We start from the raw sequence: 15,202 nt of genomic DNA, 5'->3' as shown, positions 1-15,202 counted from the left end.
GCTCCTTCAGGCAACTCACACACGTTAAATAAGACTAGGCTGTAACTGTCCTCTTCTGGCCTCTAGGGGACACACACAAATCTTTGTTTTTTTAATTTGTGTGTGTGTGTGAGAGAGAGAGATGCACCCCTTTAATACCAGCATTAAAGAGGCAGAGACAGGTGCGTCTCTTGAGTTTGGCTATGTAATGAGACCCTGTCTCAAAAATGTGTGTGTGTGTGTGTGAAAGATTGGCTAATGCAGTTATCAGGCAAAAACAAAAAACCTAAACTCTGGCTTCTCTGCTGGTATAATTGGTTGATTGGGTTGGGGTGCTTCTGTAAAAAATAGGGTAACTTGATACATGCTTGAGACCTTCTAGTTGTTGGTCAGAGCGCCCCCTAGTGGCCAGGTAGATCTGTATCCTTTAGAATTAGTTGGTTACTGATTCTAGCTGCTTGGCTAATCTGAAGGTTACAGGAGAGAGCCAGTCAAGACGTGCTGTCTTCTGTCTCCCTCTGCGTTCACGCCCGACCCCCTGCGCATAGCATGACAGTCCTCTTTGTCAGTGTTTCTTTGTGTGGGTTTCTTTTCAGCCAACGCTGCTGTCCAGTATACTATTGCAACATTTCTCCAATCAGAAGACAGAGCTCATTTGCTGCTACTCTGGGTACCTAGCACCATCAGCTTCCTCCCCAGTACAGTAAGTTTAAAGTAGATGGAAATACTGTGTCCTCCCCAGGGCAGCCCGGTAGGGACAGTGCCAACTTTACCAACACTGCTGTCACCTATGATTCATTCATTCAATATTTACCAAGCCATGCCTGTGCTAAGCACTGGAAAATCAAGATGTATTATCGCTTCTCTGACGCACAGACCGGTAACTCCAGCACACACTGCTGTGGGCTCTGAACCCCAGATTCAGTGTCCTGGTGCTGTGACTTGAGAGCCTTGGAAAGAAGTCTCTTCCACATCCTCCCACACGAACAGTAATCTAGAGTGAGCTCCAGCTTTGAGCCCAGGACAGCTGCTTACCCCTGCCACCACTTCCTTATGGTTCCTCAGCAACTGCCCCAGTCACGTCCATCTCCATGGCGATAGCTCAGAAACCTGGAAGGATGCTCCGGCAGCCTTTGGCTGCTCTTCAGATGAGGTTTTCCTCTCGGGAGACTCAACTAGACCCTTTCAGCTATCCAGAGGTCAAAATTAGTTTCATAATGAAGCATTGGAAAGAACTCCTTTTTCATAGCATCAACATTACACGGTATAAAAATTCTGTGAGTAAAGCTATCTCAGCACAAGTTACACTATGGCCATTTACTCACTGTGTTAGCATAGAAGACATAAATGTGACTTAAGAACACTCTTTTGTTTGGTTGGTTTTGGTTTGGTTTTTTTTTTAGTCAGGGTTCCACTATGTAGCTTTGGCTGGCCTGGAACTTGTAGAGATCCACCTATCTCTGCCACCTGAGTGCAAGAATTAACAGTGTAAACTACCATGTCCTGCTTATTTGAGAATGTTCTTGAGTATCCTAGACACGTTGACATGTCCCTGAAGTTCCAGTATGAGGCGGAAGAATCAAGAGTTCAAAGCCAACTTGAACTCTATACTATATGAGACCTTTTCTCAAAAATAAGTCCTGAGTAAATTGTAAAAAAAAAAGATTAATTTTACCGTCTTTCAGGTTTTTGGTGTGTGTGCACACTTAATATGTATGAATGTGTATGTATTAATATGTATGTTACTATGAGGTGGCCAGGAAAAGATATGTGGTGCCCTGCTCTGCTGGCCTCTGACTCAGCCCCTAGGGGCTGGCTCTGGCACTGAGGCTGGCCCAGGCTGGTGTCTAGTGCACAACCTCCCACAACGCTGGGGTTAAAGTTCCGTTAAAGGCCACACCCAGATTATGGGTGCTGGGATATGAACTTCGAGCCTTGCACTGGGTAAGTTCTACCTGCTCAACCATCCCGGTTCCCTTAATTAGAAACAAAACCAAACAAACAACCCTCAGGGCTGTGGAGAAACCTCAAGCATGAAGACCTGAATTTGGGATTTCCAGTCCCCACAGAAGAGCTGGTGTGGCTATAACCCAGTGCTGGGAGTCAGAGACAGGCAGGTACCGGGCCGCAGTGGCTAGCCAGTCTAGCCTAAATAGCAAGATCCTGTCTTAAGAATAAAATATGTAATAAAACTAAGGTAGAGAGCAATAGAGGAAGATCCTGGTGTCAATGTCTGGCTTCCACATTTGCATACACACATCCAGAAAACCTGAATCAGGGTCTCCTGTAACCCAGGCTGGCCTGGAACTCACTTTATAGCCAAAGGTGACCTTGAACTCCTGATCTCCTTATCTCCACCTCCCAAGTACTGGAAGTATAGGTGTACACCACCATACCAGTGTATTTAGTTCTGGGGCTTGAAGCATTCTACAAGTGAGCTACATCCTCAGCCCTGAATGGTCTCTTTTTTTTTTTTTTTTTTTTTAAGGGTCTTGTTTATGTAACTCTGGCTGGCCTGCAACTTGCTATGTAGACCAGGCTGGCCTTGAACTCATAGAGCTCTGCCTGCCTGTGCCTTCCAGGTGTGGAAGATTTTTTTTTTTATGTTCATGTGTGGTTCTCCCATACCTGGTGCACCTGACATGTGCTCTACGTGTGTGAAATACCCGAATGGGCCAGAAGAGGGCACCGCCCCGTGTCCTCTGGAGCCGAAGTTTCAGGCAATTGTGAGCTGCTTTCTATAGGAACCAAACCTGGGTTCACAAAAGCTGCAAGCGCTATTAACTACTGAGCCAGCTATCCAGCCCTGGATCTTTTTTCTTTTCTTTCTTTCCTTCCTTCTTTCTTTCTTTCTTTCCTTCTTTCTTTCCTTCCTTCTTTCTTTCTTTTTAATTTTCTATGTGCATTGGTGTTTTTTTCCCTGCATGTATGTCTATGTGAAGATGTCAGATCCTGGAACTCCAGTTACAGACAGCTGTGAGATGCCATGTGGGTGCTGGGAATTGAACCTGGGTCCTTCAGAAGAGCAGCCAGGGCTCTTAACTACTAAACCATCTCTCCAGCCCCCATCTTAATTCTTAAGCAAAAACTTTCCTTTCCCCTCTCCATCTCTCCTCTCCTCTCTTCCCTTTCCCTCCCCCTTCTCTTCCCCTCCCTTCCTCTCCCCTCCTCAAGTTATTGTTATTGTTGTTTGAGATAGGGTCTCATGTAGACCAGACTGGCCTCTTTCACTATGTAGCCAAAGCTGTCCTTGAACTGTTCAACCTTCTGCCTCTGCTTCCCACGTGCTAGAATTATGAGCAGGTTGTGTCCACACAGGCGCCCTTTCAGCAGTCTTCTGGTGAACTTGACGTGTGCGTGAAGCGCTTGTGCACACTGAAGTGTGATGCAGTCCCTGAGAAAAGCAGGCCATGTTCAAATGTGAACCACGTGATCACGTGTGAGTGTGTGTGGAACAGCACGTTTACTTGAAAAATGACTGAACAACTATGGTTCTCAGACAGACCTGTTCTCCAAAAGGAACTTCAGAGGAAAATCCGACAGGATTTGTTATCAAATTTACAATTCAATTTTTCAAGTGAAAATTCTAATTTTGAATAGCTTTTCTCTAACACTGTGACTTCACAGCTTCCCCAAACGCTAAACATAGTTGTAAACTCTCTGATGAAACAAATCAAGATATTAAAGAATGTGATATTCTGATACAATTCATTTATTGAGATGTGTCAACATTTGGAACATCAGTGTGGCTCAGTGAGTCAATATTTTCCAAATGAGCAATGAATGACATGACAAAATTATGTATGAGTAAACAATTACCCAAAACGTAAGAAGTTCAAAGTGGGCGTGGTGGCACACACCTTTGACCCCAGGCAGAGGAAGATGGCTAAGAGTGCCAGTCTGCATAGCAAGTTCCAGGTTAGCCAGAGCTACATAGAGAAGAGACCCTGCCCCTGCCAAAAAAAAGTTCATGGTCGTTCTCAGCAGTTCAAGACCAGCCAGCCTGAGTCAGGTACATGAGGCCCTGTCCCAACCCCCTCCCAGAAAAAAAAAAAAAAAAATCTATATACCTATCTATATATAATTGGCACACTTCACTAATTTGAGGAGGAAAATATGCTTTTTATTCAAGTTTCTTTATATTAACATGGTGATGTATGATAGGTGTGTGTATTTTGTTTGATGCAGATCTAACTGTAGTCCAGGTTGGCCTCAGACTGAACATGTAGCAGAAGATAACCGACAGCTTCCAATCCCCCAGCTCCACCTGAGTGCTGGGGTCACCGGAGTGCGCCACCCTGATCAGTCCCTGCTGTGCTGGGGAACAAACCTAGAGCCTGCTGCATGCTTGCCAAACACTGTTACTAAACCACATCTCCAGCCTTCGATTCTGCGATTTTTAAAAAATTCATAAATTTATAAATTTATGAAAGAATTCATAAATTCATAAAGAATTCATAAATTTTCTTTTATGTTTTCTAGGCTTGTATCCTAATACAATAAGTGTTGATGTCTGATGACATTTCAAAAAAGGCTATTGGGTAATCTTCAATAATTTCTGAGAGCATAAAGGTTTTTTGTTTTGTGTTTTTTGAGACAGGGTAGCTTTGACTGTCCTGGACTTGCTTTGTACACCAGGCTGACCTCGAACTCACGGAGATCTGCCTGCCTCTGCCTCCCATGTGCTGGGATTAAAGGCATGTGCCACCTGCCAGGCTACATAAGGGGTCCTAACACCAAAAATATTTTGCACTAGGCCATTCATTTCTCTAAATTCGCTGTATTACTCGTTATACTTGAGTGCCTGGAAGCTTCTGTGTAAAAACATCTGCCCAAACGTTCATGAAGACTGCTCTGGTTAAGCCGGGTACTGTCCAAGGGGCTGAGCACTCAGAATTGAGAACAATAGTCCTTGCTCTAGAGGACGCAAGAGTGTACGAGTTTGTAGCAGGACACTAGGCTGAGAGTCAAAGCTCACAGCACCTATGGGATGGAAGGGGCCGGGAGGGAGGCGGCCAGGGAGGGCTTCCCAGAAGAGCTGATACTTGATCTGTGCCCTAAAGGCCAGGAGGAATCAGTTTAGAGGAACGGTGTTTAGAGCAGGAACAGTATGCATAAAATGTGGATGCTATTCAGAAAGGTATGGCTATTTTCAGCCCGTGTCCACAGCTCAATATGAAGCAAGAGGAAGTCTGAGTATTGAAGATGAGGCTAGCGACGTAGGCTGGGACCCAAACAAAGAGCAGCTCTACCATATTAAGAAACATGAGTCAGTTTCTTCTTCTTCTTTTTTTAATCTTGAAGGCGCAAAAGGAATAGGGAGGGGGGATTGCAGGATTTTTCTATTCCACTAACTTAAAAAAAAAAAAATTGTCAGCAAAAACAAAGGGTAGTTAGATAAATGGATGAACTAGAGAACAAGGAACAAGGAAGGCCACTACCGACCCAGAATGTGACTCCAAGGAAGCAAGCTCAGAGACCACGTCAACTTTATGGAGCAATCTAACTCGTAGTTTAAAGTATCTCTAGAATTTTGTGCATATGAAAAGTGAAGAGTTTGGAGAAGGAGAAAGCTAAGCCCTAGGAGTCTAGCAGAGGTTGTTGGATGGATGGAACTTTCTCGGAGTTTAGGAAACACGCAGCAGTGGGCTCAAGTCAACACCGAGGTCGTGTGTGCTCCCGTTAGTGTGAGTGTAGTTAGCAGACAGCAAAGCAGACGGGGATTCACGCCGTGCCGCCCCTCTGCCCAGTCCGGCGGCGGCCCGGGCCTCAGACCCCTCTGCATCGGCTAGTCCCAGCCGGGCTGCCCTCCCTCCCGGGGATCCTCCCTCCCGGGGGTCCTCCCTCCCGGGGGCCCGTGCCTCCCGGGGGTCCTCCCTCCCGGGCTGCCCTCCCTCCCGGGGGTCCTCCCTCCGGGGCGCCCTGCCCCCCCGCCGCAGCCCTCGCCCCCTGCCCACCCCCAAGGGCGGAAGAACCGCGTCGCCCTCGCCCAGCTCGGCGGTGGCTGGAAAGCAGCCTCCGAGGAGGGGCCGCCTCACCGCCCGTTCCCCTCTCCCGGTGGCCGCGTAATCCCTCCCCGAGCTCCCTTCGGCTCGCGGCTGCCCGGCCCCGCCTCCCCCACGGGGAAACATCCCAAAAAAGGGCAGAAAAGAAAATTCGGAGTCAAGTTGGCCCCTTGAGGAAAACCGGCGAGCCCGCTGGGAGAAGGGAGGAGGAGCGCGGGCGCCAGGGAAGGAGAGGGAGGCGAGAGGGGGAGCAGGCAGAGCCCGGGGGGCGGGAGCGCCTCGTCCCGGGTGGGAGTGGGGGTGGGGAGAGCGCCCGGGCCAGCCTGGCCTCAGCCTCGTGGAAAATATGCGGGGCACGTGGGGGGCGGGGCGGGCAGGCGCGGAGGACCTGGCTCTTCCACTGAGACTGGGAGGGAGCGCTAGGTTAACAGATGCCAGGCCCGCCCTCGGGGGCAGCAGGCCTCCTGCCTCAGTTTCCCCAAGCACAGAAAAGACAACCACCACCTCCACGTCGGTAGCGCAAACCTGGATTCTGGGACTCGGGGTAAACTGAGGCACTCGAGGCATGCAGGAGATCTGCCTCCCAAGAGACATTTAATCTGGGGGGGATTTGCAGGAAACTTCTAAATTAAGGGTAGCGGCTGCTGCGAGCTGAGTGAGGGCATGCGGTCCCTGCGCCCAGGCAGCTGCCGTGAGCTCACGCCCTGAAATAGCCCCAGGGGCCCCGGCCGCAGCTGCCGCAGGGCCCGCCTGTCACTCAGAGGAAGTGCTGAGCCCCCGGCCCGAGGGTCCCGTCCCCTCTGCTGACCAAGGCTTTTACAGCCTGCAGCGAGCTAGTTTTCCTTCCGACGGCTGGCTAGCGAAGAGAGGAGGCGGGGCCGGGGCCGAGGGGGAGGACCCGAGGGGTGGGCGCAAAGGACGGCCGCGCCCCGAGACCGGGCAGTGCTTCTGCCCCTACAAGGTTTGGGCCTCGGTGGGGGAGGGTCCTGGCCCCTGGCTCCGCCCGGTCCCTCCCCTCCTTTTAGGCGCCCTCGCTGCTGGGACATCCCAGTCCCTCTTGCTCTTCCTGACCTGTCCCCCTCCGTCCAGTGCCCGCAGCCAGCCCGGTCTACCCACTCTTCACAGCCCACCCTCCGGCCCACCTCCCACTGCAGCCATGGACGCCATTAAGAAGAAGATGCAGATGCTGAAACTGGACAAGGAAAATGCCATCGACCGCGCAGAGCAGGCTGAAGCCGACAAGAAGCAAGCTGAGGACCGATGCAAGCAGGTGGGGCCCAGTGTAACCTCCGCTTCCCTCTACCGGCCCTGGGTCTGCTCTCCAAGGCTTCCCATCAGTGTGGGGCTGAGCCTTAACAGCACCGTCCAGAGTTCGGCCCTTCCTAGAGTCTTCACCCACCCATCGCCTGGGAGCCCCCAGTTACCACTCCTGTCATTAAAAAGCTGCAATAGGTCCCGTTAGGCTTGTTACTTTCTCCTCCCAGGGCCTCCTAACACTGCTTCTGAACTGTCCTTCCTTTCATCCTTCTCTTGTTCATCCTTCAACAGTCTCCAAGTATCTTCTAGAACAAGTTCCCCGACACACACACACACACACACACACACACCCTTCCCAGACCTGCCTTCCTTGCCTCAGGGCCCTGACCCAGACCTAGCTGATCAATCGCCCCTCTTCCACAGCTGGAGGAAGAACAGCAGGCCCTCCAGAAGAAGCTGAAGGGGACAGAGGATGAGGTGGAAAAGTATTCCGAGGCTGTGAAGGATGCCCAGGAGAAACTGGAGCAGGCCGAGAAGAAGGCCACCGACGTGAGTGTGGGCTCGGGAGGGCTAGCGGCACTAGGACACTGGTGAGGAGCCCCAGGCATGCTTGTGAAGGAAGAAAGGGACTTAGGTCTCTCTAGCATCTGAACGGACCTAGTTTCTTCTCTGTAACACCACCTAGGGCAGGTTTACACAAGTAGCCCAAGACACCTACTGCTTCCCCAGGACTCAGCCTTGTGATTCCTGTTCGTTGCAGCCCTTAGAATGTACAGTGATCAAGTGGTGAGTCATAGTGAGGGTGGGAGGCGAGAATTTACCGCCCACCTTAATCCTCCCTCTAAGAATGAAGGAGAGGAGACTGCAGCTGCATTTGGTGGGTGTGAGGCTTAGGGTTGAGTGTGAGCAGCCAGCAGGCAGGAGTGAAGAATGCTCCAAAGATGGGGCCCTGATTTGAGTTACAGCACTAAGGGGCCATTAGGAATTCCCCACCCCTGACCTCTGGCATCAGAACGCCTACTACCCTGGAGCCTCAGCTCAGGTTCTAATGGCTCCTCATTTACCCTCATTAAGCTGTCAACCTCAAGCCCAGGCCAGGCCACAGGGCAGAGGGACAGGGCCACCATTGCCAAAGTAGCCACCTTGGCAGGCTCCACTCACCCTGAGGGTTCTCTGCCCATCCCCAACCAGACTTCTCTTCTTCCCAGCTCACACCTTCAGGCAGAATGATCATATAACTTTAGACGTGGCACTATCTCCAGTGCCTGCCTCAGTTTCTCATTTTAAATTTAAGATGAGTCTGTCAGTAGGGCCTGGGGGTGAGTAGCATAAGCCATCATCTGAACACCTGAGTTGGCATTCGTATTGATCATTTTCTATTCCCTAGCCCCCCCTCCCCCAGCTGGGCTTCTTGGTCCAGTCTCTCTACCAGCCCTGGCACTTGGGAGGGAACTGACCTGCAGCTGCTAGCAACGTTGACCCTGGGCATCTGATACTCTATAAATAACCAAGGCTCAGTGCAGCTGGAGGCAAGACTGGAAACCCAAGGAGCTTGGGGGGGGGGGGGGGTGGAGAAGTGGGGAAGGCCTGCCAATAATAAACAGGAAATGTGGCCCAGTTTTATAGTGTTACCTTGAAAACAGCAGTTAACCTAAGCAGTGCCTCAGTTTCTCTTTCTTGTTTGCCATTTATCCAGTGGCCAGTGGGGACAGTAGTTACTGTCGTGTGGCAGGAGAGCAGCCAGCATCCGTAGAAGAGCAGACATGGCATATATCTGTCTTACAGTGACCCCGGGACTTCCCAAGCTTGGCAGCCATGTCTTGTCCTTCCACCTCATCTCTCTAGACTACTCTCCCACCGTCCTCCAGTGTCGTCCTTCCCTGTTCTGTCTCCAGAGTGTTTCCACGTTGAGTCATTGGGCCCTGTGCCCATGATGGGCTCTTGTTCTAAGTGGCCAAACTCCAGGTACCGAAGGCACCTGGAGGACAAGCTATAAACCACTTGCTATATATGGTGGTGTGCTGCTCCTGCCCGCAGTGCTGCCCAGGGCCTGCCCTCTGTGCCAGCCCCACCCAGCCCCATGCTACCACCAAGCTCTTCCCCCCACCAGTCCAGTCCTTTCTTCTTCTTGGTCTTAAGTCTCTGGTCTCCTAAATCTTTGCAGTTTCATCTTGGAGGATGGGCTGAGGCTATCTCACATTTATGAAGGAAGGACTCTACCGGCAACGTATGCCAATGCTCTTTGCAGAGTGTGTCACTACTTCCCATAGGTAGCTTATATCGTTAGACCCAACTGGGAGCCTTGAAAAAAGATGGGGAGGGAGGTGGAGAGATGTTCAGTGGGTAAGAGCTCTTGGTGCTCTTGCAGAGGGCCTGGGTTCGGTTGCCGGTGGCTCACGCCATCTGGGCCCCGGCACCCGTGCAGGGTGCGTACACGCAGGCGACGCACTGATACACATAAAGCAAGATAAACATGTCTCTGTTAAAGGCACGAGAGTCCCCAACCCCTTCTTGGACCGCTCACTTTAGTGAGTCCAGCATGCAGCTGAAAGTCTGCTTAGTTTTACGAGCCTCCCGTGTGGTCCTGTTGATGAACAGTGCATTATCTCAGAGGTCTGTGGCTGTCGGCTCCGATCTAGGAAGGAGGAAACTGAGGCTTAGAGAGGCCAAACGTGTTGCCCAAGGTCATATAGCAAGTGTGGAGTAGCTGAGCCATGGCTCAGAGACAACAAACGTCTGACTCTGATCCAGAGTCCTTAAAAAACACACCGCGGTTGCCCTCTGCCTCCACAGGCCACGCGGCCTCATCCAACCTCTCTTTTCCCAGGTGGCCTAGGTTGAGTGTGAGGTCCTATGGACCGTCTCCAAAGCCTCTTTCCATATTCAGAGTCTGAGTATCATCGCTTATGTTCCCTTCCCCCACGTCACCTTGGCAGGGAGCCCCTTGCTACAGCCACAGTTTCTTACAGACCTGGCTTGCCTCTGAAGTCCTTCTCTGGGAAGTCTGCCTGGCAACTGGTGATATCACAGAATCTTGATTCTGTGATTGGCTGCTTTTTAGCAGCAGCAAAGTCCAGTTGTCCTGATTTTTCTCTACTCTCCCCTGAGCTGGGCTTTGCTTTGTAGGAATCAGAGCAGAGCTGCCTCAGGTGTGGGCATCAGCATTTGGAGTGCTCTCAGGGGAGCTACAGGAACCAATCTACCTACCTAATTGCTAACCATGCGTGGTGCCAGAAGAGGCACCACCTCAGGAGAATGGAACTTGTGTGGAGGACTCAGGTTTTCACCTAGGCAGAGGACTGTTGAGATGGGGGGAAATAAGTTGAACACCTAGAAAGCAGAAAGCTAAGATTCTGGAGCTTAGCAGATCCTCACCAAGGTGTAAAAGCCTTTTGACCCCTGCCCTCTGACCCACAGGCTGAAGCAGATGTGGCCTCTCTGAACCGCCGCATTCAGCTGGTAGAGGAGGAGTTGGATCGGGCACAGGAGCGCCTGGCTACAGCCCTGCAAAAGCTGGAGGAGGCTGAGAAAGCAGCTGATGAGAGCGAGAGGTGGGGAAGGGGTCCCTGGAGGGAGGCAGGTCAGGGACTGCAGAGGGAGGGTCCGTCCTGCCTCGCTCCTACTGGCCCTACATGCACTGCTGTCCCTGCTTCTCAGAGGAATGAAGGTCATTGAAAACCGGGCCATGAAAGATGAGGAGAAGATGGAGCTACAGGAGATGCAGCTGAAGGAAGCCAAGCACATCGCTGAGGACTCAGACCGCAAATACGAGGAGGTGACAGCCTTGTCCTGTTTCACTTTCACCCGCAATCCCCAAAGTTCCAGTTCCCACCACTGGCCTACCTCTCCCTCCCACTTCCCCTCAGGTGGCCCGGAAGCTAGTGATCCTGGAAGGAGAACTGGAGCGCTCAGAAGAGAGAGCGGAGGTGGCTGAGAGGTAAGGACACCCTGGGGCATGAGGGGACCGGTAGAACTCGCCTGAGTGTCGGCTGTGGGGCACTGCACACAGTGGTCAGGCAGTTCCCCAGGCCAGAGGCCACAGGAACAGGCCTTGTGTCTGATCTATGCCTGCTGCCCCCAGCCGAGCCAGGCAGCTGGAGGAGGAGCTCCGAACCATGGACCAGGCCCTCAAGTCGCTGATAGCCTCAGAGGAGGAGGTAGTAGCCTCTCTGGGACCTCCTAGGCACTGGCTCCATTTCTCACCTCACATCCCTCCCAGCTCAGCACCTCAGGCTGCTGTTTCTCTCCTGCAGTAGGAACTAGGGGTGGAGTAGGGGCTTCAAACTCCGCCTGCTGTCACTCTCACCACTTTGCTCTTTTCTTTTCTCCTCTACCCCTTCCCCACTGTGCCACCCCCACTGTCTCACCTCACTGTGCCCTCACGCTCCATCCTGCCACACACCCCTGCAGTAAATGTGGGGACCTAGAGGAGGAGCTGAAAATTGTTACCAACAACTTGAAATCCCTGGAAGCCCAAGCGGACAAGGTAGCGGGGTCAGAGGGGCTGTGAGGATGGGGCTGTGCACTGGGCGGAGAGGGCTTAGGTAGGGAGGGCCAGGTGCTTAATGAAGACGAGCAGGAGCCCGGGGGCTCAGTGGAGAGTTGAAGGATTTGGGGTCACGGAACGGTTCACTGACGGCGCGTTTATGTCTCTTAAAGTATTCCACCAAAGAGGACAAATACGAAGAAGAGATCAAACTTCTGGAGGAGAAGCTGAAGGAGGTGAGAATGCCTGTGGCAGGAAATTGAGGGGTGTGGCGGAGAAAGAATGGTGACTTCAGGGAGCCTCTCAGGGAAGGCTTCTGTCCTGGCCATACTCCTGTTCCTTCTTTATTCCAGGCTGAGACCCGAGCAGAGTTTGCTGAACGATCTGTGGCAAAGTTGGAGAAAACCATCGATGACCTGGAAGGTAGAAAGGATACTCCCCCTCACCCCACAATCAGCCTGACCTTTACCGCATTGTGCTTGTTAAATAAGTGGATCACCCAGGGTTCCACAGACTGGTAGGCTGTGTCTACAGTCCAGGGAATCACGGTAGGCTGTGCTAGTGCTCTTCCCAGTTTTGAATAAGTGAGGATTACCTCAAGAGTTAAAAACTGATGTCTGGGGCTGGAGAGCTGGCTTAGTGGTTAAGAGCACTGGCTGCTCTTCCAGAGGACCTGGGCTTGAGACCCAGCACCTACGTGGCAGCTCCCAGCCTTCGGTAACCTCAGTCCTAGGGAATCTGACACCCTCTTCTGGCTTCTTCGAATGCCGTACGTGCACATAGTGCACAGATGCGCAGGCAAAACACCTATACATGAGAAACGCATACGCCCATACACGTGTAGCCCTAGCTGTCCTGAAGTTCAATGTATAGACCAGGCTGGCCCCAAGCTCAGAGACCCAAGTGCCCCTTGAGTGCTGGGACTAAAGGTGTGCACCACCACCACCTGACATATTTTTTAATCTGAAAAGAAGAAAGTGTATTCCTAGGCTTGGAATGGGGGCGTCACGCATGGGGGCGTGAATGCGACACCCAGACACCATGTAAGAGCTGGACACAGTAGCCTGTGTGAATCCCGGCACTCCTGTCACCACAGGATAGGATAATGGGGTTGGAGACAGGAGAATGGCTGGAAGCTCTGGCCCAGCATTTGAAGTGATGCTAAGACCCCACCTCAGTAAAGGTAGACATGAGCATACACACCCACAGAATTCAACTGGATTCCTGAGGGCTGGAGCGGTAGGCTTTGGTTCAAAACAAAACAAAACAAAACAAAAAACCAAACCCCACAGATTCTAGACCCCTCTCCAAGTGATTACTGGTTTCACTCACTGAACATGGTCTTGCTACGTAGACGAGGCTGGAAGCTGGCTCCACAGTGCTGGGATTGCAGCCTTGGGCCACCAGCATCTTAAAGCTGATGTTGCTGGTCTTGCACAACACCAGTCTAGCAAATGGTGTCTCTAAGGACAATTCCATAGTCATATTACAGAGATACCCTGCCCCCAGTGCCGGGGATTAAACCTAACACCTAACCCCACGTGTGCTAGGCAAGTTCTTTGCCACTAAGCTATATCCCCAGCCGATATTTGACCAAATATCAGGGTTTACACAATACTGCTCATGGAAGATACTACTTTTGAGTTCTACTTAGCAAAAACAGAAATCCAGGTATTTGCTGGCCTGTGGTTATTCCTTTTATCAACAAAGGTTGCCTTTCCTCTTTATTCTGATAACCCTTTGACTTTCATTAATTCTCGTGTCTTCTGTTTCCAATCTTCTCAGGCAAGCATGGATTTTATCTCCAACTTTAGGACTTTAGATTTTCCTGGTCGGCACCCTACCTTTCCCTCTTAAGCATGCCTGTCTGTCTGCTCAGAGCACTGCCCACAGGCTTCTGGGAGACTGCAATGGGGAGAGAAAAGTCAGGGTGCAGAGGACAAAGAAAAGCCAGGGTAGAGAAGGGGAAGAGGAAGCCCGACTGCCCCGTGGCCTGTCCTCTGGCCTCTCTCTTCTGTCCATCCCTCCAGTTCTAGTTTCCATTTTCATCATCTTCTCTCCATCCTCTCCTTCTCCCCTCCTCCATTTCCTCTCCCCATGCTCCCTTCCCTCCCCCTCTTCGGACTGTCCAGATGAAGTCTATGCACAGAAGATGAAGTACAAGGCCATCAGTGAAGAGCTGGACAACGCACTCAATGACATCACTTCCCTCTGAGTCCACAACACCATGGCCATCACAGACCCCTTCTCTCTTCTCTTTCCCTTCTCTCTGAGGGGAGGTGCAGCCAGGAGGAGCATGACTGGCAACGTTGCGTAGCCAGGCTGAGGGCAGCCAAGGGAGCATGTGTATCTCTACTCCTGCCACCCACTCTGGCACTGGCTTCATCCTGCTGTCACCGTCCACTGACCTCTACCCCCTCTACCACTTAATAAACTCTGAACTTGGTCTCCATGCTGTTTTCCTACCTCCAGAGAGCTTCTCATCACTGTCAAAGCACTGTTTTACTCCTGAGACTCTGGCTTTTCCTGACACCCTCAATCCTGCGGCACTCAGCCCCTTGTACTCAGCCCTCCCACAGAACACCGTGGCTCACACAGACTCTTCTGCATGGCACTCCCAGCCTGTCACTTTCTGATAATCAGTGCATGTGAATATATGGGGATCCATCAAGCACAGCCTTACCCCCTCTCAGCAGCCCATCACCAACCTTGGTGCACTTAACTGGGATTCCAGGAATGGCTGGAAGGGAAATGGGTTGGTGAGGTCAGGAGAGGAGCCAGAAGATCAGAAACTGTCCAGGGAAGGTCGTAAAAGTATTGGATCTCTCCAAGAGGGGCTTTCACAGCAGCTGCAGGTCTGTTTTCTGTCCCTGTTCTGTCTGTCTGACCTCCCTTTCTTGGCTGGACCTTTGTCTTTCCTTCTGTTTCCAACTTCCCCAAACCTTTTAAAGGAAGGCAACCCAACCTGTTTATGATACAGACACCCCCTCTCCCCATACCATTGGTGCCAAGGCCTGGAGCAAGATCTGTGTCTGGTCAGTCCACCTGTTTGTCCCTACTGCAGGCCCCAGGTCCGTAGCCTAACATGTCCCCTGGGCCATACAGTGTCTCCTAACATGCTTTGTCACCTTTTCCTGTCGAAGGTTCCCTCCCTATATCCTACCTCCTGTTTACTCCACCTCACCTGCTGCTTCCCCTCACAGAGACTTTGGCTAGTGCCAAGGAAGAGAATGTGGAGATTCACCAGACCTTGGACCAGACCCTTCTGGAACTCAACAACCTGTAAGGGCTGGCCCTGCTGCCTGCCAGACTATATAGTTGCATCCTCAAGCCAATAAAGTGATGTTCCTGGTGTGCCAGGGCCCATTAAGCCTTTGTTGTTGTTGTTGCCAGTGGAGCTGGAAGGACCCAGATTGAGCAGGGCCTGGCTCCCATTCCCGAAGTGGGTTTCTGTTTTAAATGGGGACAATGAGGT

At 51.6% G+C, this 15,202-nt stretch overlaps 1 protein-coding gene across 2 annotated transcripts; it reads left to right on the top strand.

Annotated features, from left to right (window-relative positions):
• The first annotated feature begins 7,019 nt into the window (after window positions 1-7,019).
• On the top strand, window positions 7,020-15,097 carry Tpm2 (tropomyosin 2). Of its 2 annotated transcripts, none has more exons than XM_055597678.1 (9): window positions 7,020-7,254; window positions 7,665-7,790; window positions 10,659-10,792; window positions 10,899-11,016; window positions 11,108-11,178; window positions 11,323-11,398; window positions 11,901-11,963; window positions 12,081-12,150; window positions 13,860-14,543. In XM_055597678.1, exons 1-9 carry the CDS (start codon window positions 7,141-7,143, stop codon window positions 13,940-13,942), a joined length of 855 nt encoding a protein of 284 aa, XP_055453653.1. In that variant the 5' UTR covers window positions 7,020-7,140; the 3' UTR covers window positions 13,943-14,543. The 2 variants fall into 2 exon arrangements, with proteins under 2 accessions (XP_055453653.1, XP_055453652.1); XM_055597677.1 differs by lacking the exon at window positions 13,860-14,543 and adding an exon at window positions 14,931-15,097 and having other exon boundaries at window positions 7,021-7,254.
• Window positions 15,098-15,202: the final 105 nt, after the last annotated feature.

Source organism: Psammomys obesus, unplaced genomic scaffold, assembly GCF_907164565.1.
Source record: "Psammomys obesus unplaced genomic scaffold, mPsaObe1.curated_primary_1811, whole genome shotgun sequence".
Classification (NCBI taxonomy): Eukaryota; Metazoa; Chordata; class Mammalia; order Rodentia; family Muridae; genus Psammomys; species Psammomys obesus.
The sequence above is the reverse complement of the archived record's forward strand: the minus strand, read 5'-3'. Positions and strand labels throughout refer to the sequence as shown.

Excerpts from the sequence above, each read along its gene's own strand:
- Tpm2 (XM_055597677.1), top strand. The coding sequence starts at position 7,141 with ATGGACGCCATTAAGAAGAAGATGCAGATGCTGAAACTGGACAAGGAA. Across the intron at positions 11,179-11,322 it reads AGAGCGGAGGTGGCTGAGAG|CCGAGCCAGGCAGCTGGAGG; the intron begins GTAAGGACACCC and ends TGCTGCCCCCAG. Across the intron at positions 12,151-14,930 it reads AACCATCGATGACCTGGAAG|AGACTTTGGCTAGTGCCAAG; the intron begins GTAGAAAGGATA and ends TTCCCCTCACAG.